General features: G+C 43.4%; 2 protein-coding genes across 2 annotated transcripts in view; one reads left to right on the forward strand and one right to left on the reverse strand.

Moving 5' to 3' along the window:
- The window catches only part of gbe1b (glucan (1,4-alpha-), branching enzyme 1b), a 92506-nt gene that overhangs the window by 40655 nt on the left and 28629 nt on the right, over nucleotides 1-23222 (reverse strand). The window contains exons 8-10 of the mRNA XM_079731324.1: nucleotides 12603-12718; nucleotides 7742-7869; nucleotides 7221-7319 (exon numbers count right to left, since the gene is read on the reverse strand). Of these exons, the coding sequence (XP_079587450.1) occupies nucleotides 7221-7319; nucleotides 7742-7869; nucleotides 12603-12718 (343 nt within the window). The remainder of the gene's footprint in view (nucleotides 1-7220; nucleotides 7320-7741; nucleotides 7870-12602; nucleotides 12719-23222) is intronic.
- LOC307072491 (beta-2-microglobulin-like) lies at nucleotides 8804-10500 on the forward strand. The gene is made up of 4 exons (XM_079731799.1): nucleotides 8804-8936; nucleotides 9428-9700; nucleotides 9929-9964; nucleotides 10090-10500. Exons 1-3 carry the CDS (start codon nucleotides 8825-8827, stop codon nucleotides 9940-9942), a joined length of 399 nt encoding a protein of 132 aa, XP_079587925.1. The 5' UTR covers nucleotides 8804-8824; the 3' UTR covers nucleotides 9943-9964; nucleotides 10090-10500.

Raw genomic sequence — 23222 nt, forward strand, 5'->3', positions numbered from 1 at the left:
CAGCTGTTATTATCCCACACACACACACACACACACACACACACACACACACACACACACACACACACACACACACACCCTGCCTTTTAAATCACCACTGCTGTTACACAGACACACACCCAAACACCCAACACGAAAATATTTCACATATTTCCATATAGTCTATATAGCGCAGTCTGGGCTGTCCATTACATATGTGTCCTGTGCAGTGCTGTGCAGTGTGTGCAGTGTGTGCAGTGCTGTGCAGTGTGTGCAGTGTGTAATTTCAAGGCAGTCCAGCGCCGGCAGTTTGGCAGCCTGCAGTCTGTTCTGTTCACCTCAGAAAACCCAGCCAGCTCTGTGGTGGTGTTCCGAAACTGTGTTAAAATGCTTTTTTTGCATCAAATCAGAGGTCTGAGAAACAAAACTATCTACTTCACACAAAGTTATCGCTATCTTTCAGAAATGTAAATATGCCGTAACGTTCATCTCCCTTTCTCCTGAGCTGCCAGCCTTTGAGCAGAAGGCAGCCGCTCTATGAGAGTCTGGACCAGAAGTGCTGTGACCTCGACAGAACATCTCACAACGTCTCACTACATTCAGACCCACATCTAATCGAGAGACAATACGTTTTTTCATTTTTTTATTGTTTTAAAATGATGTTCTCCTTCCGTTTGGATGTGTTTGCAAGAAGGTGTTGTCAAAAAGACAGAAAATAAATGATCCTTAATGGTTTCTAATTGTAAAGATGTTTTCTTTTTATTTGGTATGTCAATGTTTCTCATGGGTCTATCCCCCAAACCCCTTAAGGATGCTTATTAATTTAGATGCTCCGGCTCAAATTGCTTACTATTTCATATGACAACACTCATTTGCATAGCAACAAACTTTTCAGGTCTTCAATGCCTCTGTGGAAATATGCTAATTTTGCCCCCTGCCATAAATCTTTCTAGATAGTTTTTCTTCACATAATAGCCTCTGTTGGATTATTAAAAAGTATTTTACAGAGGAAAATTAAATACATCCATCTGTCCAACCTGGGTCAGGAGAGTAAATAGATGCTAGGCTACTCAAGTAAATGGGTGTTGAGTAGCCTAGCATCAGGCTTTTAGCTTCAGAGGCTTTCTGGACGCGAGGCCAACGGACACTAGATAAGTGTGTGATAAAGTGATTTCCAGCTCCGGGGATCTGTCGCCAAAGACCAAACGGTGATCGACTTTAATAGACAAGAAGCTTTTCATAAGTCAATAACACATGTCTTTTTGAGAACAACACAGGGCAAAGAAAACACAAATAACAGCTCTCTACTCGTCTTCTTTCAACAGAGCCCAACCTACATGTGAGTTGATTAAGTCGTTTGGTAAATGGGTCGTTACAACTAGTACACAAACGGCGGGAATAACACCTGACAAATAAACATCAACATGGAACGCAGTTCTCCAAGATCACTGACAGCAAAACCACCCCAAAAAAGAAAGGCCAAAATACAACATTTTAAAGTTTCATCATCAGATGGCGCAGGGCCTCAAATACAGGAGATGTTTATATTGCATGAGTCTATCCTGTCCCCTCGGTAACCAGACGCTGTTCAGTTGCCAGTTTGATTCTGGTGTATGACCTCGCTGACCCTGACAAGTTCTCTACTGAAACCATAAATAAAAGACCAGCAGTTTGTGAAAGCAGCTCAAGCATGAACAAATAATTGAAGAAAATAACTTGGGACCTGACCTTCTGTAATAGCAAGCAAAACGTACTACTATATAAAGTTACTAAAACTCAATTGCTGTCAAATCCTAAATGTAGTCATTGCATTCTGTACTTTGATACACACATTACATTAACCTTACATTACCTTGTAATTATTAGTGATTCCCCTCAGATTTTTATCAGCAGTGGTGCTGAGGTGTTTGTGTGCAATTGAAGTGCGGGAGACAATGTTTTAGGCAACAATGGGAGCGCAAATAAAGTTTGTGCCCCTATGGTTGAAAAAGCGTTGTTAAAGTGGACTTTGGAGTGACTAAAACAAGAGGATTGGCTGACCTTTATAAGGGCGAAAAAGGATTGAGTGGCCTCTGGGGAGCCCCTTCATAAATGATGATGATGTGCCCTCCAGAGCAAGAATATGTGATAATGCGTCTTAATGAGTGCCCTTCTAGAGGAGGTAACGTGGAGCCGTGCCCTATAAGCTGCCCATACAATGGTCTGAACCTGATGCACCCTTCTGTGCCCTTCCACTGCTGCAGCCCCTACATGCCGTGTCACAAAGGGTGCCCTTTCCAGTAGAGAAAATGGGATGCACTACAAGTGAGAAATCATGATAAAAAGCCTAATTAGGGGCTCCTCTAATGGAGAAGTGCCCCTCTCGTAGATGAAATAGGATGCAGTGCTGCAAAGGGTTCTCTTCATGCGTGAGAATGAGGGGAGGTTTCCCGATGTATGCCCCTCTAGTGGAGAGAATGGGATGTGGTGCCAAATTGATGCCCTTACAATGCGAAAAACTCGAGGTTCCCTACAGGTGCCTTTCTGATGAAAGAAAGTCATGAAGTGCCTGCTTAGATGCCCTGCCAAGTAGGGATGGACGATTTGGCCTAAAAATATTAATTTTGACAATTTCTGATTTAAAATACCAAAAATTATGGTCCATCTGTCACTTTTGCAGCATCTTGACTAACCCCTTTTTTGTACCGCATAAATGGGGAACATATCTTTGGCGATGTATATGTCACGGCATCTGTGATCGCCTGGCACCAAGGCCCTTCTTGTCCTTAGAAATGACTAAGGCCAAAAACAGTTGAAAACAGCTGCTGCCAAGGTTACCTGCTTTTTTGGAGGCACTCTTTGACTTGAGCTGGCATCAGTATCGCACGGTGCTACACACACCTGCCATTCCACTGCATGTCGGTCACAGGCGCTGGAATAAGTTGGTTGTGTTCCCCACGAACATGCTAATGTGTGTTGTATGATTTTCAACATAGTAAACTATGCCATTGTATCCCTTTTACTGAAATAAGACCTTAATTGAAAAAAGGAGTAAAATCCAATGGTTTTGCAAGTCTCCCCCCTTCGAATGCAGGCATTGGCCTTTTTCATGAGGCTGAAGTGCCTTTTAGTATACTCTTCAACGTCACCACAAGCGACACAGGAGGCGAGTTGTGTGTGGACGTGTAGCGCTCCATCTGGGCAGCGGTGGAGTGCAGCATCCGAGAGAGGGTTAAACTTCTGGGACACTAATAGTATAACACAACGTTGTGTGTGAAGTGCGAATGTGTGGAGCTCATTCTGGACAGCCGTTGACTTTGAAGATCGCATTCCGAGCGAGAGTTGGACTTCCCGGACAAATATAGTACAACACTACGGTGTGTGTGGATGTGCGGAGCTCCGTCTGAGCCACAATTTGTTTTCAAGTTCAAGTTAGGGTTAAGCCTCTCAGTATAACACGGTGTGTGCCGCATCTCCTATACAACGCTGAATACAACGTTGTGTATGAGCTTTAGAAAGCTCATACATGACAATGTTAATAAATAGTTTCACAGAGTTGTACTGGGTCTTAACAAGCCCCCTCCTTCCAAGAATTCTCTGCAAAAAACACATTTATAAAACTTTTAAAAACTGCGGTTTTACGGTTCAGCCATTTCACAAAGCGCAGGAAAATACAAATGCAAATTAATCAATTAAATCGAACAGATCTGCCAGCACTTTTCCGCAGTGAGAAAACCTAACAAAGTACCATTGCAATGAAGAAAAGAATTCCAGCGAAGATAATGAGATGCAGTGCCTTACAGCCTCCCTTGCAACGGGTCCCCACAGTTTTTCAAAAGTGGGTGCCATGAAGACTTGACATGTCTATCTCCAGATACTTTGATAAGATTAAAAGATTTATAGTTCCCGGTGTGTTTTTAGCATTGAGCTGTGGTTATACTTTTCATCTGGGTCGCTTAATAACATAATATTAATCGTAAACAAGGATGAACCCTATTTCATCAAACACGATGCATCTTAGCTCTTACGCCCTGCCAGGGCCTCATGTCGTGCAGTAGGTGCCCATTTTTATATCCCGCCCCTCCTCTTCAAATAGCCTGAGTTCGCCACTTGAGGCGCTAGGGATCCCGCAACAAACACCTTTAAAAGTGTGCACTTCATTTGAAATAACTTTATAGAACAAGCTTTATAGAGCTAACATAGCTAAGAGTTAGCATCGCTAAGAGCTAGAATCGCTACAGAAGGTAATTCGTGGGACTCTATCCTTATCTCTTTTTCTGTGTGTGTGTGTGTGTGTGTGTGTGTGTGTGTGTGTGTGTGTGTGTGTGTGTGTGTGTGTGTGTGTGTGTGTGTGTGTTCTCCTCCCCCCTGGGGAGGAGAAACAGCAGCATGTCACAACTCCTCCAGCTGTTACCACACACACACACACACACACACACACACAGTTTTTTAAAAAAATCTGCGGTGGAATACAGCAGCTCAGTGTGAACGGGAGGCCAAAATGGAGCACATATTTCCATTTAGTCTCTATAATGCAAACTGTGCTGTCCATTTAGAATGTGTCCTGTGTAGTCGTGTGTAGTGTGTGTAGTGTGTCATTTGGGGTGAATTCAGTGTTTGGCAGCCTGGGGTCTGTTCTGTTCACCTCAGAACACCCTGCCAGCTCAGTGCTGATGTTGGAAAACGTTGTTAAAATGTGTAAAATGTTGGAATGAAATTCACGCTGTGCTCCGTAGGGTAGGTGTGTTGGGGAGCGGGGGGGGGGGGGGGGGGGGGGGGGACATTCATCTGAACAGTTTGAGGAGCTAAAGTGGAGCCCTCTGTGGACATGTGTAACCCGGAGCGAGCGAGGAGCGCTCCCCAAGTCGGTGTTCTCCACTGCTCTCCACCAGCCTCCTGAACAGATTAACTACAAGTTTAAATTGCTCTCCTCCAAGAGGCTTACATAACGTCAACAAACCAGAGTTCGGCAGAAAAGAGCATGTTAATTCATTAAAGAAATATTTATATTTTCTCTCCCCAAGTCAACTCTTTCTTAAATAATTACAATGTTTAATTTGGGCTAATTTATATTGCATACAATACCTAATTGAAAAGTAAGATTGAGGGGAAATAACAGTAGGAGCAGATCCCTGATTGCTTAAAAGATTAATAGATTTTTTTTTTTCTAATTCTCTAATTTTCCTCTCTAATTTCATTAAAATCCATCTGATTGAGACTGTGTACATATATCCATAACATTACCTTCCCTTTCATTCCATAAACTCAAGCCTACCTGACATCGTCTTCTTGAACGATTTACTGCTTTAGCTCACATAATAAAATCCAACCCTTTAACTTCAAACCAACCTGAAGTCAGACTGAGAAACTTCAGCCACTTGACACAAAGCTATCGCTAACTGTCAGAAATGTAAATATGCCGGAACATTCAACTCCTTCTCTCCGGAGCTGCCAGCACTTGAGTGGACGGCAGCGGCTCTATGGGAGTCTGGAGCAGAAGTGCTGTGACCTCGACAGAACAGCTCACCACGTCTCACTACATTCAGACCCACAGTAAAGGAGACAAGAATAATTGTCTTCACATTTCTAAGGGTATAAACAGGAGCAGAAGATATTGGCAATTTTGTTTTGTTTTACAATTATGTCGTTCTACTTCAGTTTGGCTGTGCATGTCAGAAGGTCTTGGTGAAAAGACACAAATTAAAAAATCCTTGACGATTTTCTAATTGTACAGATAATCTTTTTAAAAGTACTCCATGTTTTGAATTTTTAGTACGTCAATGTTTTTAAGTGTCTATTCTCCCCGAAAGCATTAAGGATGATTATTTTTTTAAATACTTCTGCTCAAAATATGTATTATTTCGTACCAAAACTCAACAAACTTTTGAGTAATTTGCATTGAAAGAAAAACAACGCCTCCACTTAAATGCGGTAAAGCTGCCCGCTGCCAAAACTCCCGACATATTTTCAGCATAAATATTTTTTCCATCATAGCCTACATTGTATTACTTTTCAGTGCTGTACTGAGGAAAATAACATAGATCCGTTCGTATACACAGGGTTGGTAAATACACAGAGTAGTGTCCGGCTTTTAGCCTCAGAGGCTTTTAGTTTGCGATGCCGAGGAGACTAAATAAAGTAATTTCCAGCAGTGGGGATCTATCACTAAAGGCCAAATGGCCTATCGACTTTGATGGACTAGAAGCTTTTCATAAAGCCAATAACACGACTGTGTTCCTGGACCAGCGCAGAGCAGAAAGAAACACAAATAACAGCTTATTTCAAGAGAGCCAAACCTACAGTCGAGGACATTACATATTTTTGGTCAGATGCATAACACCTGAAAAATAAACATGAGTTTAAAGGAAAGCAATTCACCACGATTAATGACAGCAAACCCACTCCAAAGCCATAAGAAATCAGTTGGCCGAGGGACCCAAATGCAGGAGATATTGTTCAGTTATAGGTTTGAATGTGGTGAATTGCTACGCTGACCCGAAACTAAAACCATGAATAAATGTCCTTGGAGGAATGTACGCTAAATGAGTTCCCTAAAAAACTGCTAAATTTCTAAAACGTGGACTTCCTTTAAAACAGGAGTTGGTGATCGCATCCACGCAAAAACCAACATTGAAACTTAGAACTCGGGATCTGATCTACTAATATAATATAACTAATAAGCAATTGATACTCCATTGCTGCCAATCAAATCCTGAATGATCCAATCACAATCCCTGCTTTGCTACATCCCACCCTAATTCCCAGTTTCACTTTGAAAGATGACTCATGTTGAAAGCAAAACACACCCTGAATGTTGGTATGTACCGATCACCGATAAACAAGGTGTTGGAAAGTACCTGGCTTCCTTGTTACTCAGTGTACGATTATTTCTACTAATCTCAATCTTTAACCTCCGTGTTTTAAGGCCATGTATTCTTATTTCACTTGAAAACACAATAAAGATTAGTGTCCTTTTTACAGTGTAATTACACGATTCAACCCCCTGTAAACAAGTTGATAAACATTAGGGACATGCTGTTGCATATTGTTACATTGCAGTATACAGTTCACACATGTGTAATTACACTGTAACAGGACACGAATAGAAAGTCTAACTGTAAAGAGTAATATATTATTCAGATTACAATCTTGACAGTTTGACCTATCCTACTGACTGACGGTTTGGAGAAAGTGGAATGAATGTTTGAAGTGGACTGTGGAGAATGTGAGCGAACCCCGGGGGGTATGTAGTGACTTCTAACCTGGATCCACTTGTCAGGGACGGCCATGGCCAGGCGGTAGTCAAAGCCCAGCCCCCCCTCCTCCACACCCCGGCAGAGAGCCGGCATCCCAGACACATCCTGGGACAGACACACACAAAGATTTACACAGGTAACAGACAGACAGACACACACACACACACACACACACACACACACACGCACACACACACACACACACACACACACACACAAACCCTATTTAAACCACCTATCTAATACGATTAGTCAGTTGGTTGCACATCAAACCAGCTGTTAGCTGGCCTCTGGAGTAACGACCAGGGGGTCCACCTCAACTCTGCCACGGTGATAATTGCGGCAGGGTAGAGTGTTGAGAGGATGTGATAGGCTAGCATCCTTAGCGCTGCTACTACAGCAACGCCGGCAGAGCAAACCTCCAACACAGGCGTTCTCCTCTCCTGACGGAACACCCTGGAGTGAGCCTCCTCCTAGCCCAAGCGGATGTAGCGTGTGCAGACTATGTGATTGGCTAGCATCCTCACCTCTGCGATGGTGATGCAGGTGGGGTACAGCGTGTGCAGGATGTGATTGGCCAGCATCAGGTAGACCAGAGAGTCCTCGTCCACCTGCAGACCGAAATACTCGCTGTAGTCGCCCGAGAAACCTACGGCTGTGACAAAGAACAGAAGTGAGCGTCTCAGGCGTGGGGAATATCATTTCAGTGGTTACAAATGAGAAGGCAGAAAGAGGGTTAAGAGAGAACTATGTAATCTGTGAAGGTTGATGAACATTTTACATTAGACAAATTATTTAGCTTACAAAGTGTGTGGCATCAAATGTTTATTTTAAAAAACAAATCTTAAAAGGTTGACTATACATAAAAAAAAGGCAAAATCACAACCCTAGGTATTCAGGTTTTTATAAAAGGCCATATAGAATAGGCCTGAATATGAATAATACCTTCCAGGTAGCATATTAGAATGTGTGTTGAGTTATGTGTGTGCTAAATATTGCAGCCAATATTGTTTGTTGTAGGTTGAAGAAAAATGTTCCTCAGTAATTTCTTAGCCCTGGCTACATTCCTGATAACAAACCATAACCCTAACACATTTTCTCCAACAATTATTGTATAAAATGGCCATGTTATACTGCGCTATTTTATTATGCAACACTTTGACTTTGATAAGACCAAAGGTCCAGAGGGGAAGGCAGGTTAGACACATTGACTGTGATTCACAACTGAACTGAAAAGAAGAACACATAACACCATAGGCCGGAATAAGACAGTAACATTTCAAAGACTTAAGAAATAGCTTATATGATAACAACTAGAACTAGACAAATACAAAATATAATTATATCGATGCACAAGAACTGTGAAAATATTGAGTCCACAAAAAAGACTGCTTCACTCATTATTTTTGTTAACATCTGATTACTTTAACAAAAACAATGTCGCTCTATGTGTCCTCATGTCTACTGAACAGCACAGCCTGAAGTCCCTTACCTAGCAACATGAAACCTGAAATTATGATTGGCTGTTAAAATAGATTCTGGCTGTGGGTGGAGCCAGAGACCTATTTCTACTTCCCTGCTTTCGCTTTCCTCCATTAGACTCGACTTCTATGCCAGTCAACAGCTCATCGTCTCCGGACCAAAAACTTATCAAAATCATGAAGATTGAATTCTGTGCAGTGGCTGTGGCCCTGCTGTTGTGTAGTGTGGAGTCCAAAGAATGTAAGTACTGATCTGTTACAACTTGTGTATGTTGACATGACTCAGCTCAAATCAGCTTGAAAAATTGAATACAGAAATAATGTTCTGTATTCTTGAGAGATCGACCCAATTGTATAATCTGATTGTGTTGAATAGTTAAATATATCTATAGTTTACTTTTTTGTTACTTTACTTGCTCTTTCTTGTGTGATCGGCTCGATGGAATTCCCCTCAAGTTTAGTTTCACTTTGACATTTCCAACTACGACACAGTCTCTATGGCATAATTAACACTGCCAGAGCTACAGCCGCACTTTGAAATCTCTTCTTAAAATTCTCTTCAAATGACCAGACTTAGCCTACATAAACCCATTTCAGTATTGTTGTTATATGGGCTCACTCTATGCACGTCACAATGAGAGAAAGTATAATAAATATAAAAAATAATAGATCAATAATATCCTTATTAATCAGACGAATAAAAAGTAATTGTCGATCATGTACGGCCTCCAGCGGTGCCCAAGGTGCAGGTGTACAGCAGCAGCCCGGCAAAGTATGGCGAGGCCAACACCCTGATCTGCCTGGTGACGGCCTTCCACCCCCCGGAGATCACCATCCAGCTGTTGAAGGACGGCGTGCCCCTCGCCAATGCCAATCAGACCGACCTGTCCTTCGACAAGACCTGGCAATTCCACCTGTCCAAGTTTGCCGACATCTCTCCCGCCAAGGAAGAGAAGTATACGTGCGAGGTCAATCACATCGGCAAAAAGACCGTCCACGCCTGGGGTGAGTCCAAGTCGGCAGACATTTTGTTTTTGTTGTCACAACAAATGAGACAACTTCATTTTGTGAGTGAACGACGCCGCGTTGTTCATCAGTGGTTAATGGCTTTAGGTCGGACAGTTGTACTAGTCTTTAAAAATGTCACTAGAAAATAAAGAATGGGTCCACTTATTAAATAATTATTTATTATATTTGTTTATTAAATTATTGAGTTGCTTCTGTTTCTCGCAGATCCAAACATGTAGGCGTCAGGCGTCCTTCATCCGGGTAAGTCCCAGTTCAACGGATTCCATTTTTAAAAATATTTAAAAAAACAATAGACTGATGATTATCATTTAAAATAATAATGGTACGCTTGTGTTAATCCATACTACTTTTTTTTTTTTTTACAGAGCCATAATCTGGTTTCAGACTTTCAAGCAAACCTGCACTACTCTTCAATAGAAAGACAATGCTTTAATCTTTTTTTCAACAATATGATTTGACTTGATTAGAATAACCTTAACCTTCTTATTTCTTGTGAATCGAGGGGGCAAGATGTGGGATACTTTTTGGGTTATACATTCCAAAATATGGTAATATTATTTTATCCAGCAATAACCACTTTTCTTCATTTACAAAACTTGATTCCTAAATAAATGCTTTTGTTGTGTCTCTTAATACTTAAATTTGACCAAGGATATTAAAGTAATCCTGAACTATTTATGTTCACACGATTTATTAAATCAGATGAATATTAATATGTGGAATCTATTAGATTTCCTTTTATTGATATAACCAATAATAAAAAATACTAAATTGTTCTTGATTATGTTATTTCATTGTTATGATTCAGTAAAGATGAGGTACAAGTAAAAACATAGGAACATCAATTATATTTGTAATTGTAAATTTGCCTTAAACCAAAATGTTGTCAGCACAAATGCTGCTTAGCAACAGTCCCAGGGAATATTTGATTGGTTGCTTTCACTTTGGCTTTGTAGAGGTGTGGTCTTGTAATATGATCACCAACTGTCGTTTGCTTTTGTTGTGGTTACCCATATCCGTGTTTGAATCTGACTGCGTGTGAAAATTAGAATGAGATAAAGGTTTGTACCTATACAAGGAATTTCAGGTGTGTTGTTTGTCACTTACAAAGTCAATTAAATTACTATTCCATATAAGTGTTATGGCTTTAGGCAGGTAAAAGTGGAGATTTAAGAGAGCCGTCATGGGTGTGGGTGTGAACGGAGACCTTCACACTGATTATTTGCAGGAATTGATGTCTTATGACAGGAAGGCCTGGCTGCGGTCCAGACAGGACAATAAGCTCCGCTACATTAGCTTAGCATTGATTGTCAGCTGTCCTGGTTCTAGTTTAGTTTCAGTCCTGTGGCTACTGCACTTCGTATCTGCCACAGTGACTTTACTCAGTACTGAATACCAATCCCTTTTCTCAATGAAATCCCTTCAAATATGGATAATACAGACAGTTAAAATGTTATCTATGTTGTAACATAAATAACAATATATATATATGTATAACTATATATATAACTATAACTATATGCAACTATAACTATATATATATATATATATATATATATATATAACTATATATATCATACTATATATATACCAGCAACTAAATTATGACACCCACATCAATGACCTCCGCAAGACCGCATTCTACCACCTCAAAAACATTGCCAAACTCCGGCCTACACTCACCCTGGCAGATTCAGAGAGACTCGTCCACGCCTTTGTCTCCTCCAGGTTGGATTACTGCAATGCACTCCTCATCGGGATCTCTGGCAAGAGCATCCAGAAGCTCCAGCACATACAAAACAGCGCTGCCAGGATCCTGATGAGGGTGCGCAAATTTGAACACATCACCCCCATCCTCAAATCCCTTCACTGGCTCCCTGTCGCATTCAGAATTGAATTCAAGGTCTCCCTCCTCACCCACCAGTGCATCCACGGACATCCCCCACCTCCAGGAGCTCCTCACACTCCAGACCACCTCACGCACACTTCGCTCTGCATCAGAACACACCCTCAGATCACCCAAGACCAAGCTCCACACCATGGGCGATCGGGCTTTCTCCGCTGCTGCCCCAAGACTATGGAACGCTCTCCCTGACCACCTGGAGGCCCCCACAGACTACAGCTGTTTTTTTAAAAAAAGTTAAGACTTTTTAAAAAAGCCTTTTGCTAATTTCCCTTTTACTGTTTATGTATTATATGTTTTAACAACCCCTTTTATTTTATTTTTTCTCTCTCTTAAACTCTGCAGCACTTTGAGATTTCTGAATGTAAAGGCTCTACAAATATTATTATTATATATAAATAAAACATAGATAACAATATCTACAAACTATAAACAAATAGAATATAAACAACCATACATAATATATATAGACAGACCGATAGAAATATATAATGATTAGTCATTCGCAAAGTGTGGCCCGCGGACCACCAGTGGTCCGTGATGGTACAGCAGGTGGTCCATGGAAAAGCAAAATAAAATATTAAATAATATTTTTTTTCATTATCTTTTTATTATTTTTTCATTCATTTTACCAGAAAATTCTCATAAAAATATGTGCCATCCGTTGTGTGGAGCCAACTTTATTTTAACTAGCCTGTTGAACTGATGCTATGACCAGTTATTTTTAGTGCTAGTAGGCCTTTTTTCTTTCATATTTTATTAAGTGTATTATGAGGTGGTCCGCGTAATTTCTTGATTACAAATAGTGGTCCACACACACAAAAAGTTTGAAAACCCCTGACATAGATAATACAGACAAACCGATGTGTCATACATGAACAACCTTAATCTGGGGTCTTCCATGAAGCTAAGGTTTGGATGGCTTGCATGCGTGTGCATGGTACGTGCGTGCGTGTGTGTGTGTGCTGGACCTACCGATGCCATGGTGATGGTAGAGCATGGAGGTGATCCCATCGAACCTGAAGCCGTCAAAGCGGTACTCCTCCATCCACCAGCGCAGGTTGGACAGCAGGAAACGCAGCACCTCCCAGCTACACCCACAAAAGAAACACATTGTGTAGATTCATATGTACAGGGTGTACCTATATATTTATATAGTCTAATGTATCATGACGGATGTTAAGTCAGACACATGCTTACATACTGAACGACAGACAGACAGACCCACAGGAATTCAAGGTCACACACCATAAAGGTAGAGTGAATGACTGACTACTTCTACTTTGATCATGTAAATCCAAGAAAGACTCCTTCTCCTTCCCTCCCTCCCCTCATTTCACCCCTTCCTCTTCTCCCCCTCCGTCTCCTTCTTTTCTCCCTTCCTCTCCTCCCCCCACACTTTCTTCCCACCTCCTCTCCTCCTCCCCCCATCTCCTGCTTTTGCTCCCCTTCCTCCCTCCTCTTCCCTCCCTTCTCTTCCTCCCCACGCTGTGGCGCTCCATTACTTAAGGCATCACCGCCCAGCATGGAGCACAACAGGGGGGAAAGGGGCGGTCACCGTCTTTACAGTACAGTAGCTATGACGGCCGGCAATGCAAACGGCGCCGCCATCCCCATGGCAACGCGCCAAGTGATATTCTGGGCAGGGGCTCCTCTTCCCTCGTCTTTATTTCATTCTATATCACATATATATTTATATTTTCACCGTCTTTGAACTGATAGGATTTCCCGCTACACTCTGGTAATCCAGCAGCGAGCGCGCCGGGAATTGAGTTCCCGCTGTCGAAGATGAGATCAACGACATGCTTGGACTGCCTTGGGACCTCTCTCTCTCTCCCCCCCTCTCAGTCTTTTTCTCTCCCTTGTCTCTCTCCCCCTCTCTCTCTCTCATCCGACGGGTCACAGGAAGAACAACATAACAACAATCGTGTGGGTAAGAGCCGACAGAAGCCCGTTTGCGGTCGTGTTATTGTGGATTCCGAACTCGAACCTGCCGCCTCGCCTGCAGCAGGCATCCTTTAGTGGGGGGAGGTGAAACCTCAGGAATATCCGAACTTCTTTGGAAGAAAAAAATACAACAAAAACGAACTGACACAGAGGAACTCGCAACGCAACGCAACCCCTCTCTCTTCCAGGGGGCACATTGCCATGGATACGGCGGGTTGAACCTTCCGGCAGCTGCCGTCTGCCACGCCTACGTGTGCGTACATATGTGTGTGCGTGTGCGAACGTGTGTGCGTGCAACCAACAAGAGATGATTCCCCCCGCTGTCGCAAGAACCCGTCTGCTTGATTTAAATTGTATTTTCTAACATATCCACAGAGTGTACATACCTAAATACTTGACCCCACACACCTACAACAACGAACAGTGTTTCTCACTATTTTAAAAAAACGACTGCTAAGCCGAAGGACAAAGTAGATTGAGATGTGTGATGTTCCGCGTGTTCCGCGTGACCCATCTTCAATTCACCCAGACCCTCCCCAGGGAAGAGTTCACATCCTGGGGTACGGAGCCCCCCTTGATGCGGCCTGTCTGTGGGGGTGGGGAGTGGGGTTGGTGGGGATAAATAAACCAGTAACCCTTGTCAGGCGCTTTATTTGCCCTGTTTCTAAAGACCAGGCCCGGTGTATCCCATTGGGTGTGAGTGTATTATAGTGTGTTTCAGAGATCGTGTGTGTGTGTGTGTGAGTGCCTATGTGTGTATGTATGAGATATTGCGAGTGTGTGTGTGTGTGTGCTACGGTTTGTGTGCGTGTGTGTTACTGTGTGCGTTGGTGTCTGTGCATTGGGGGGTGGGGGAGGTTAATGGCTGGAGAGAGCCTGAGACAGCGAAAGACGAAACCTAGCCTCTCACGTGAAGACCCCCAGCACCACTCATCACGCGGTCCAATTACACCGCGGAAAGAAAAGTTACGACGACGGCGGCTATACCTGCAGGAATTCCCTTCCTATCTCATCTCGGCCCAAATTAGTTCATCATTTAGCATGCGCCGCCGTGTTATAAATCAGCATAGCAAAAGACGCATGAATTGAGAAAGGGATCGGAAAAAGGACCGTGACCCACTTCCTTTAGCTCCCGCTCTTATGTGTGAAGTGCTCGGGGTTTGTCCTTCTGTGAGCATGCTAACGCACAGGTAATCCATCTCTTCAGCCATTTATCACACCGGCTCCCCTCTCACCTGTTACAGCCGCGGAGGCACGCCGCGACAACAATCCCTCAACTCAATTTACACGAGGCCCGCGCCCCGTGCCGCTATCCATCACCCATCTTAATTCCTGCCGTACCGCACAGCCGCCGGTTTGACCCATATTATGGGATGCCTTCTCCGTGGCACAGCGGGATGGGGAGGAAGATAGCAAAGCATGTATTTCTGGAAGTAGTCTTGATCGGTGGAAGAGAGGGAGGAAGGGGGGGTAGTCAAGGTAACTTGTCATGGCGGCCGTGAGGGAGATTTAAACCCTGGACGCTCGCCGCATCACAGTTAAGAAGCGCAGATAAGAACAAATAAATTCCCCGGCGCTGGCAGGTCTGTTCTGTGAGCTCGCGGGGGGGTGGGGGGTGTTGTTTGAGCATAATGCCCCAAGACAGCCTGATGAATGGCACACGTTTTGGAGCAAGAGAGAGGGACGAACATGCCTCCCCACTTCATTCCATTTCCTGCGTCCGCCCAGCCCGTTTATTGAGCCCATAACCTATTTCTTGTGTAACCCATTTATGTAAATTGGGTGAGAGTTTATTGATGTCACGCGGACCACTCGGACGACGGCGAATCAGGAGCTCAATAATTAATAACAAGGAAATGTGATGGATCACTTTGACCTTCACCAGGCCGGCCGCGGAGCTTTGCATCCTCCTGTGTCCGCCTCCTAGCGTGGGATTTAACACTAAGTTGAAAGATTTAAAAAAACACTCTGAAAGCCAAGAAGGGGATGTTATATTCCCTTTTCGTGGGTTTCCCTCCGAGAGTAGATGTTTTAAAGAAGGATCGACAGAGCTCCTCGAGGTGTTTTAGATCTTACTACCCTGTGCAGTCCCAATATAAATCAGAACCAGACGGTTTTATTTGCCAAAGCACAAACGTACAATGAAATCCTCTTGGTAGAAGCGTCAGCGAGAGTTCAGGTTAAAATAGACACCTAGAATAGAAGGCTACAATATATACACAATTATAAATACTCAGTATCTGCGGTGTATTATGCCTTACAAAAAACTCCAACCGGCTAACAACTCGGTAGTAGGAGCTAAGCTTGTTAGCTCGTTAGCTCGTTTCACTTCCCACAGCAGCCTTGGAAGCAGTGAGGTTTGGCCTCACTGTGGCAGCCAGGAGCTGGGTCTCCCCAGGGTCCTAAACACCGTCCACCATGGGCCTTTAAAAGCGGAGCGGTAGTTAAGCTCCTGACCTCTAGCTGTGGGTTCATTGATCGAAGAGCAGGTACCGGAGTGTGGTCTGGAACCCCGCGGGAGAACCCCGACTTCAATAAATAGGAAAACTGGGACAGCACAACAAGAAGGCAAATCTTTCCTGTTTGTTGGTACAGCAGCCAGGGTTCACTATTACAGGCTACCGTTGTAATTATTACAGAACAGTACTTAATATGTCTTTCTTACTTACAATGTTTAAGGAATTATCACACGCCCCTGGTTGGCATGTTAGCCGCTTAATTTCTGCTACATGATGGCGTATGATTCAGGAAAAAAACTATTCTGAACATGGATCGTTTCATACTAAACATTTCTGGCAAGTACCTTACCAAATGTATTTGGTGGTTGGTAAGCGGATATGAAACTTTAAATATTTAATAAAATAAAATATTCAAGACACAAGACAGTTTCAATAAATTGAATAATACAGCCTGTAACTATAGTTACACTATAAATACCCTGATCAACTCTGCTGGCTCCATCTCACTTGTCTTACTGTGTCATTTCCTGTTCTGTCAAAGTCAGTCTTTTATTTACCAAAAGAGCAGCCATTGTGGCCAATGAAATTATTGAGACAAAGCCCCCGTCCACTAGGGATGGGCATAATTAATCGATGCTCGATAATTGATCGTTAAGAAATGCGTCGATCAATTTATATTGTTATCGATCAAAAGGACGTTGTGTTGCATACTGTGAGTCTTGAAGCATTTAACTGAATATCACTATGTGGGAGAAATACCACCCTGCCGACTGGTGGAAAGTGAATTGAAGACGGTTCCCAGGCTGTCAAAGTTAGCGCGACAATACCTCTGCATCCCCGCAACTTCGGTCCCGTCAGAGCGGGTGTTTTCTGCTGCTGGACTGACAGTTACAAGGCTGCGTTCGCGTCTGACCCCCGAGCATGTTAACATGCTTATATTCCTAAACAAAAATATGTAGGCTGGAGTTACTGTATGCTATGAGACAGTAGGGACAGTCACCACCGTATGTGAGTCGCTCTTTTTTTTCTAAATGTGTTGTCTCTCGCTCCGCTATTCTTTCGGCTTGGTGCCTCTTGGAGTCGTTACATTTTGCCAAAACTGTGATATTTTAGCAACAAGTTCAGCCTTGTATATGTTCAATAAGGTATTGCTTTTAGATAGACTAGTTCATGCAATTGTTGGTAAATGGGTGGCTCATCTTTTTGTTGCGAGCCTTTTCCGCGCGCCGGCTGCAGCCTATAGGCATTATATGTCGGCCTTTTCCCCCCCTTTTTTTCAAAACAGTTATACAGTTTAATGCCCACGTTTAGCCTACTGCCTTTGTTTGATTATTGTTGTCCGATAAGTTGGCTACTTATTGTAATTGGAATAGGGTACAGATTTAGTCTTGTTGAATCGTATCCAAACCTTTAAGAGCGACTGTAGGCGCATTGTTCGGACTTTACGAGCGCCGCATAGGCCTATAACCTATAATGCCTGTATTTATTATTTCAAAACTGTTAAACAGTTGTAGGTCTTCAAGTTAACTATATTGTATTAATGTTGGCCCATACATTATTGTTGGAATAAAGATTTCATTGATAAAAACATGCTGCATTTTGTATTTTCTACCAACGGGAATTTCAATAGAAAAAAGTTAATGATTAATCGATAATTGATCGATAACTCTAGCGATGCTCGATCAAGGAAATTTCTTCAAATGCCCATCCCTACCGTCCACATTCATAAATCAAGTAAGAAAGATACTAGCTGCCAGATGAAAATATAATAAGTTAGAAAAGTATTGAACAGCAGCGGTTATACACTCTTGTATTGCTGCTAACACGTATTAAACATGAGAATATGCTTCTTATTTTACTGTTAAAGCCTGTATTGTGTCTCTTGGTATGTCCATCATGTTTTGAGCAATGCTGGAGGCTGTTAGAAAGCACATTTATCTGAATGTCTTTTATGAGAAAAGATTGTTTACAAACTTAAAGAATCCAATTTATACTCTGAAAAGGTAAATGTGTCTCCTAATTCCTTCGATTTATAATGACCACATCATTCAGTCATTAATAATTGCTTCCCGTTTGTCGTTAAATTAACATTTAAATATAGTGTAGGTCAATAAGAAGAACATTACTTCTTCAGCAACCTGCCTTGGGCCTACCGGGAAATAAAAACCCATTTCAGTGCTCGGGTGGTAATTTGCCTTCATCCACCATTTGATTACAATAACAAGCTTAATCATGAGCACAGCGAGAACCACAGAGATCCTCACATAAAATACACAGACGCTTATCGCCACAGGCGTGCACGTGCGTGCGTGCGCGAGTGTGTCACAACCACATCAAGGAGGGAGCGGGTATCCCTCGGCAGTCAAGTGCATTACCGGGCACGAGGAGTAGAGGACATAGAGGCTAGAGAACAAGAGGTGGAGACCTCGATGCCAGATCCACATATCTCAAGAATTTACACGAAGGCGGCGGGAAAATATATGTGAGCGATCTTGAGCTAGAGATAGAGAGAGTTAATGAGAGAGAAACAGACGGAGAGAATATGAGCGAGAGAGAGACAGAGAGAATATGAGAGAGAGACACAGACAGACAGCCAGGCAGACGGACAGAGAGAGAGTGATGAGTGACTGAGTGAGTAAAAGAGAGAGACTGGAGGGGGAACGGCTGAAAGAACTAACCATCAGACCTTTCAGAAGTCTTTCATCTGTGTGCAGCCAGCAGATCCCAGCCCAACGCCAGGCAGCCCCGGCCCAGGGCTAAAGGCCCCGAATCCCCACCGCTTTGCCATCCCAAATAAATCTGTTTGAAAAAACGTATAAAATAAAGAATTCATCCGCATGATGGAAAAATCAATCATATAGATGGGTATGCAGGAAGAGCACTTCATACGCCAACGCTGAAAAAACACCTGCAATACAAACTAATGTACTTTAGCATTGGAGGATTGCAGTGACACTCAGTGCTCAAGTGCCAGGCCCTGCAAACACAAGTGGGCACTTGCCCTTACCGGGCCCGTGACCGCGCACAGCAGGGCCCCCAAACACTGGCCCTCAGAGCTCCAGGACCCAATGGACCGCACTGCCTGCTCTACCTAAAGTTACAGAACTGGAGGTCAAGTACTTAGCCTTTCCCTAGGATGAGGGAGTGAGTTTGAGAGACAACGAGATGGACAGAGAGAAGGAGACAGACAGAGAGGGAGAGTAAGAGTGAGAATGAATTAGTAAGAGAGAGAGACAGAGACAGAGACAGAGACAGAGAGAGAGAGAGAGAGAGAGCGACAGAGAGAGAGAGATGGAGGGGGATCAGCTGAAAGGGCCAACCATCAGTCCTCTCAGAAGTCTTACATCTGAGTGCCGGCATCAGAGCCATACAAAAAGCCTGCTAGCCTAGAGCCCAGGCTCAGGCTCTTCAGCGGCTGACCCAAGGTGTCCTTGACCCTTCTTCTGAGGGCCGGTTGAAGTAACCGTGGCAGGATGAAAACAGGCCTCCTGCTCTGCGTTTATCCAGACGTTTATTGGACAACACATTAAAGAGGAAAGTCCAGTTCCACGTCGCACCCTGCCACTGTCTTTCATGGCACTACACACACACATAAAAAGATAAGATATGTATATACGAACGCGCTGCCCACAGGCGTATTAAACTGGATATTGCCGAAGCTGACATCAAGGTCTGGGAGATAACTAGCTGCCATAACATCACACAGCCGTGATCAGTCATTCAGGCTGTCGCTAATTCACTATAAAAGTGAGTGACTTTCAGAGTCAAATAAAGTGACTCTCAGGGCCTTCTAAACTCGGACCAATTACACTGATAGCGACAGCTCCCTGTCCTCAAGAAACCTCGGCCAGGGCCCTGCTCCCTGTATCTCCCCGGGCCGGTTTTTTAATCACGTCAACTACTTCAGCCACTTTTTAGCTGCGCGGGAAGTCCCGAGCTGTTTACCCTAGATGTGCATGCATTTGATGCATGTCTAAAAAAGGCTGATTAAAGTTTTATGAGGAATTTAAACACAAACCCATTCCCAAAAGGAGGTGGTTGGGTGGTTAGTGAAGCGGTGCCGAACTGTGGCTAATAAAAAAAAAAAGGAAAAAAATAAATAAATCCATCCATCTCTCCGGGTTCACCGGTATCATTCAGTTCATGTCTGCTTAATAGGTGCATCATGGCTGGCTTCTGATCAGGGCTTCCAGCGCCGCCCCGGCCTGATTAAAAAACCCAGACTGGATTCCGGGGGCTAGGCTCCAGGCCACGCTCCGAGGTTAATATCCTCTCCGAAGAGACGAGCGTTGAAGGCTTGACACGGAAAGGCATGTCCAAACAACATGGAAGGAGGAAGGGGTGAGGAGACAAATGAGGCGGGCCATGATACGGCGACGGCCCTCCGGGGCTTTCACAAATGACTCCTCTCGCGGCTTCCAGTGGCGGCGTGTGTCTGCAGCGGCTCTAATGAGCGCTCCTGATGCGGGGGAAGCTCAATAACTAATGGAAGTGGAAGGCTTGTTCTCTTATTACGGCTCCGAGGCTGACACTAAGCATTGGATAATGTATTGGAGACTGGCCATGCCGTCTCAGCGGTTGGCGCCGCGTGCTGTTCACGCCGCGTCTGATAGGACCCGGCCTCCGGCTGGAGCCGTTTCGACGTGCCGCCGGGATCACTTACCCGGCGACACAGGACAGGCCAGGCTTCTTCGTTAGCGGGCGCCGCGAACAACAACAACGGCGGTCAATAGTGTTGGTGTTTGAGAGAACACGGCGGCGGCGGTCAGACAAAAGACCCCACCACCACTCCCCCATCCCCGCACACCACCAGCGCAACCAGTCCCTTCATGTCTGTCCGCCCACGCGCCTGCAGAGGATTATCAGGATCATTTCGACATCTTGTGTGATGCCGGAAGGCTCTGCTAACAAAGTAACATGGTCATGTCATTATTTAGGACCATTTAAAGCCCAGCGACAAACGGTTGAATAGTGCATCTGAACGAAAGAGCCTTTGATGAGTTTAATCCACAATTAAGGGACCCGTTCTTATAAAACGCTGTAAATACACAGCCATAATCCCCACTAAACACTACAGAGATCTGATTAATCTGTCTTTTTTTGGGGGGGATAAACACACACACACTGCTTTTGACCTTGACAGAATGACGCTGGCCGCTATGAATCTTAAGAGGTGATGCAAGGGGGAGCGTATCACTTCCTGTTTGGCCTCATTTGTCAACTGCCACATTGCTTATGAATTTGGCTGAAATCTAAATACATTAAAATCAGATTTCTCATTTGTTGACCTAGCTCCCAAGGGTAAAACAGTCCAGTCCATTTTGATTGATCGTAAATGTTAATGGAATGACTCTTATTTGTGCAAGTTCACTCGCATGCATTCATGTTAACATATGTCCATTAATCACCACAGAGCGAACAGTTTGCTATAAAATAAAATAATCCATATCACAAAAAATACTTGGAAATGGCATATTTGCCATGATTTATGGCACAAGGTTAGCATGCTCTTACTTTGGTTGCTCATGTAATACAGCACAAATTATCCTTAGAGTTTAGCAGAAATAAGACAGTTAACTCCGACATCACCGGTAATCAGAAAAGAAGTGACTGCAATCCGGTATGGTGTGATTGCATTCCCCCAGCATTTGAAACGACTACAAACTTTTTAACATTTTAATTGCATATCCTCGTTAATTAACTTAATGATTCTCATAATGACCCTGCTCAACATTCACTCTGATTAGGTTGTTTTCCCGATCTCCTGATCGTCCTACGCAATCTAGAAGATGGAGGACTTCAGTCTCTCCATGTTTAACAAAGTCAAAATGATCCCAACCTGGCAAACGCTTTGTGCAAATAATCAGGCCCAAGGCCTAAGGCATATTTTGGGCAGCTTACCATCCACTGTTCTGGAATCTGTAAAGCCGCTTTTTTGGAAATCAACTGTTTATTCATAGGGTTAGGTCTTTCGGGGATAGTCATCTTGCCCAAGGACGACTACAAGTTGACTGCAAACATTGGAAATCAAACTCAGAAACCTTTCGGCTGAGACTCAAACACTGGCCTTCAACAGCATTGCAGTTAATAGGTTAGACAGCCTGCTCTACCTACTCCCACCGTAACCTAGATCTGACTTCAGGTCAGGTCACTCAGGTAATAAATAAACTAACATTGAAATTATGGTTTTAAATGTGGGGTGTTTAACAGAAGCATGTGTTTGCAGTTGCTTAGTGATTTTTGGATGTTGTGGTTAAAAGCAGGATTTGTTCTGGTCGATCTAGTATCAATAAATAATAATACATTCATTTGTTTGCCACCTTTCCTTTCCACTCAAGGTTGCATGACAGTGAACTAAAAAGAAACCGAACCAGAAATCCGAAAAGGCAAAACATATTTAATACAACAAAGAACATTCTATAAAAAAAGACAGAGGCACTGGGAAAATATCTATTTCCATTTGAAATGTTAAAATGGAAATGGCTTCAAACTGAGAGGGTTAATCCAAGCAGATGGGTTTAGAGAAGAGATGTTACAGTGAGAGAGAAGGGAGAGGAGTGAGAGTAGTGAGAGACTAGTGAGAGAGAAATGACAGAGTGAGAGTAGTGAGAGAGTAGAGCAAGAGAGAAAATAAAGAAGTGAGAATAGTAAGTCTTACTGGCAGCTGAATTTATTTATTTTTTTGCACAATATGTCAAAGAAAATGTACTCATTTCTTTCACGCTACAGTCAAATGTCAAGTGTCAATTATCATCTTTGATAAAAATTTCTGGTTCTTTTTTGGGAAGGAGTTGGTGAAAAGGCTTTTCAATCCACCGGTCCCCTCAGCCTGAATAACCTTCAAAATAAGCTTACTGTGCCAGAGATTGAGACTTTAGGCATGTGCAAATCATTGGCTAAAACCTTGATTGAATGAGGTGCTTGGATTGATATGAACATGTGTGGGGTATGTTTGTTTGACGGCTGTGTTATGCAGCCTCACCGGGCCCGTGTCAGACTGATTCGACTCTTGGGCTGGGGGAGGCTACACAGTGACCAATCAGAGCACACACACACACACACACACACACACACACACACACACACACACACACACACACACACACACACACACACACACACACACACACACACACACACACACACACACACACACACACACACACACACACGCGCTCAGGAGATCTCG

Source organism: Pollachius pollachius, assembly GCF_949987615.1.
Source record: "Pollachius pollachius genome assembly, chromosome: 3".
NCBI lineage: Eukaryota > Metazoa > Chordata > Actinopteri > Gadiformes > Gadidae > Pollachius > Pollachius pollachius.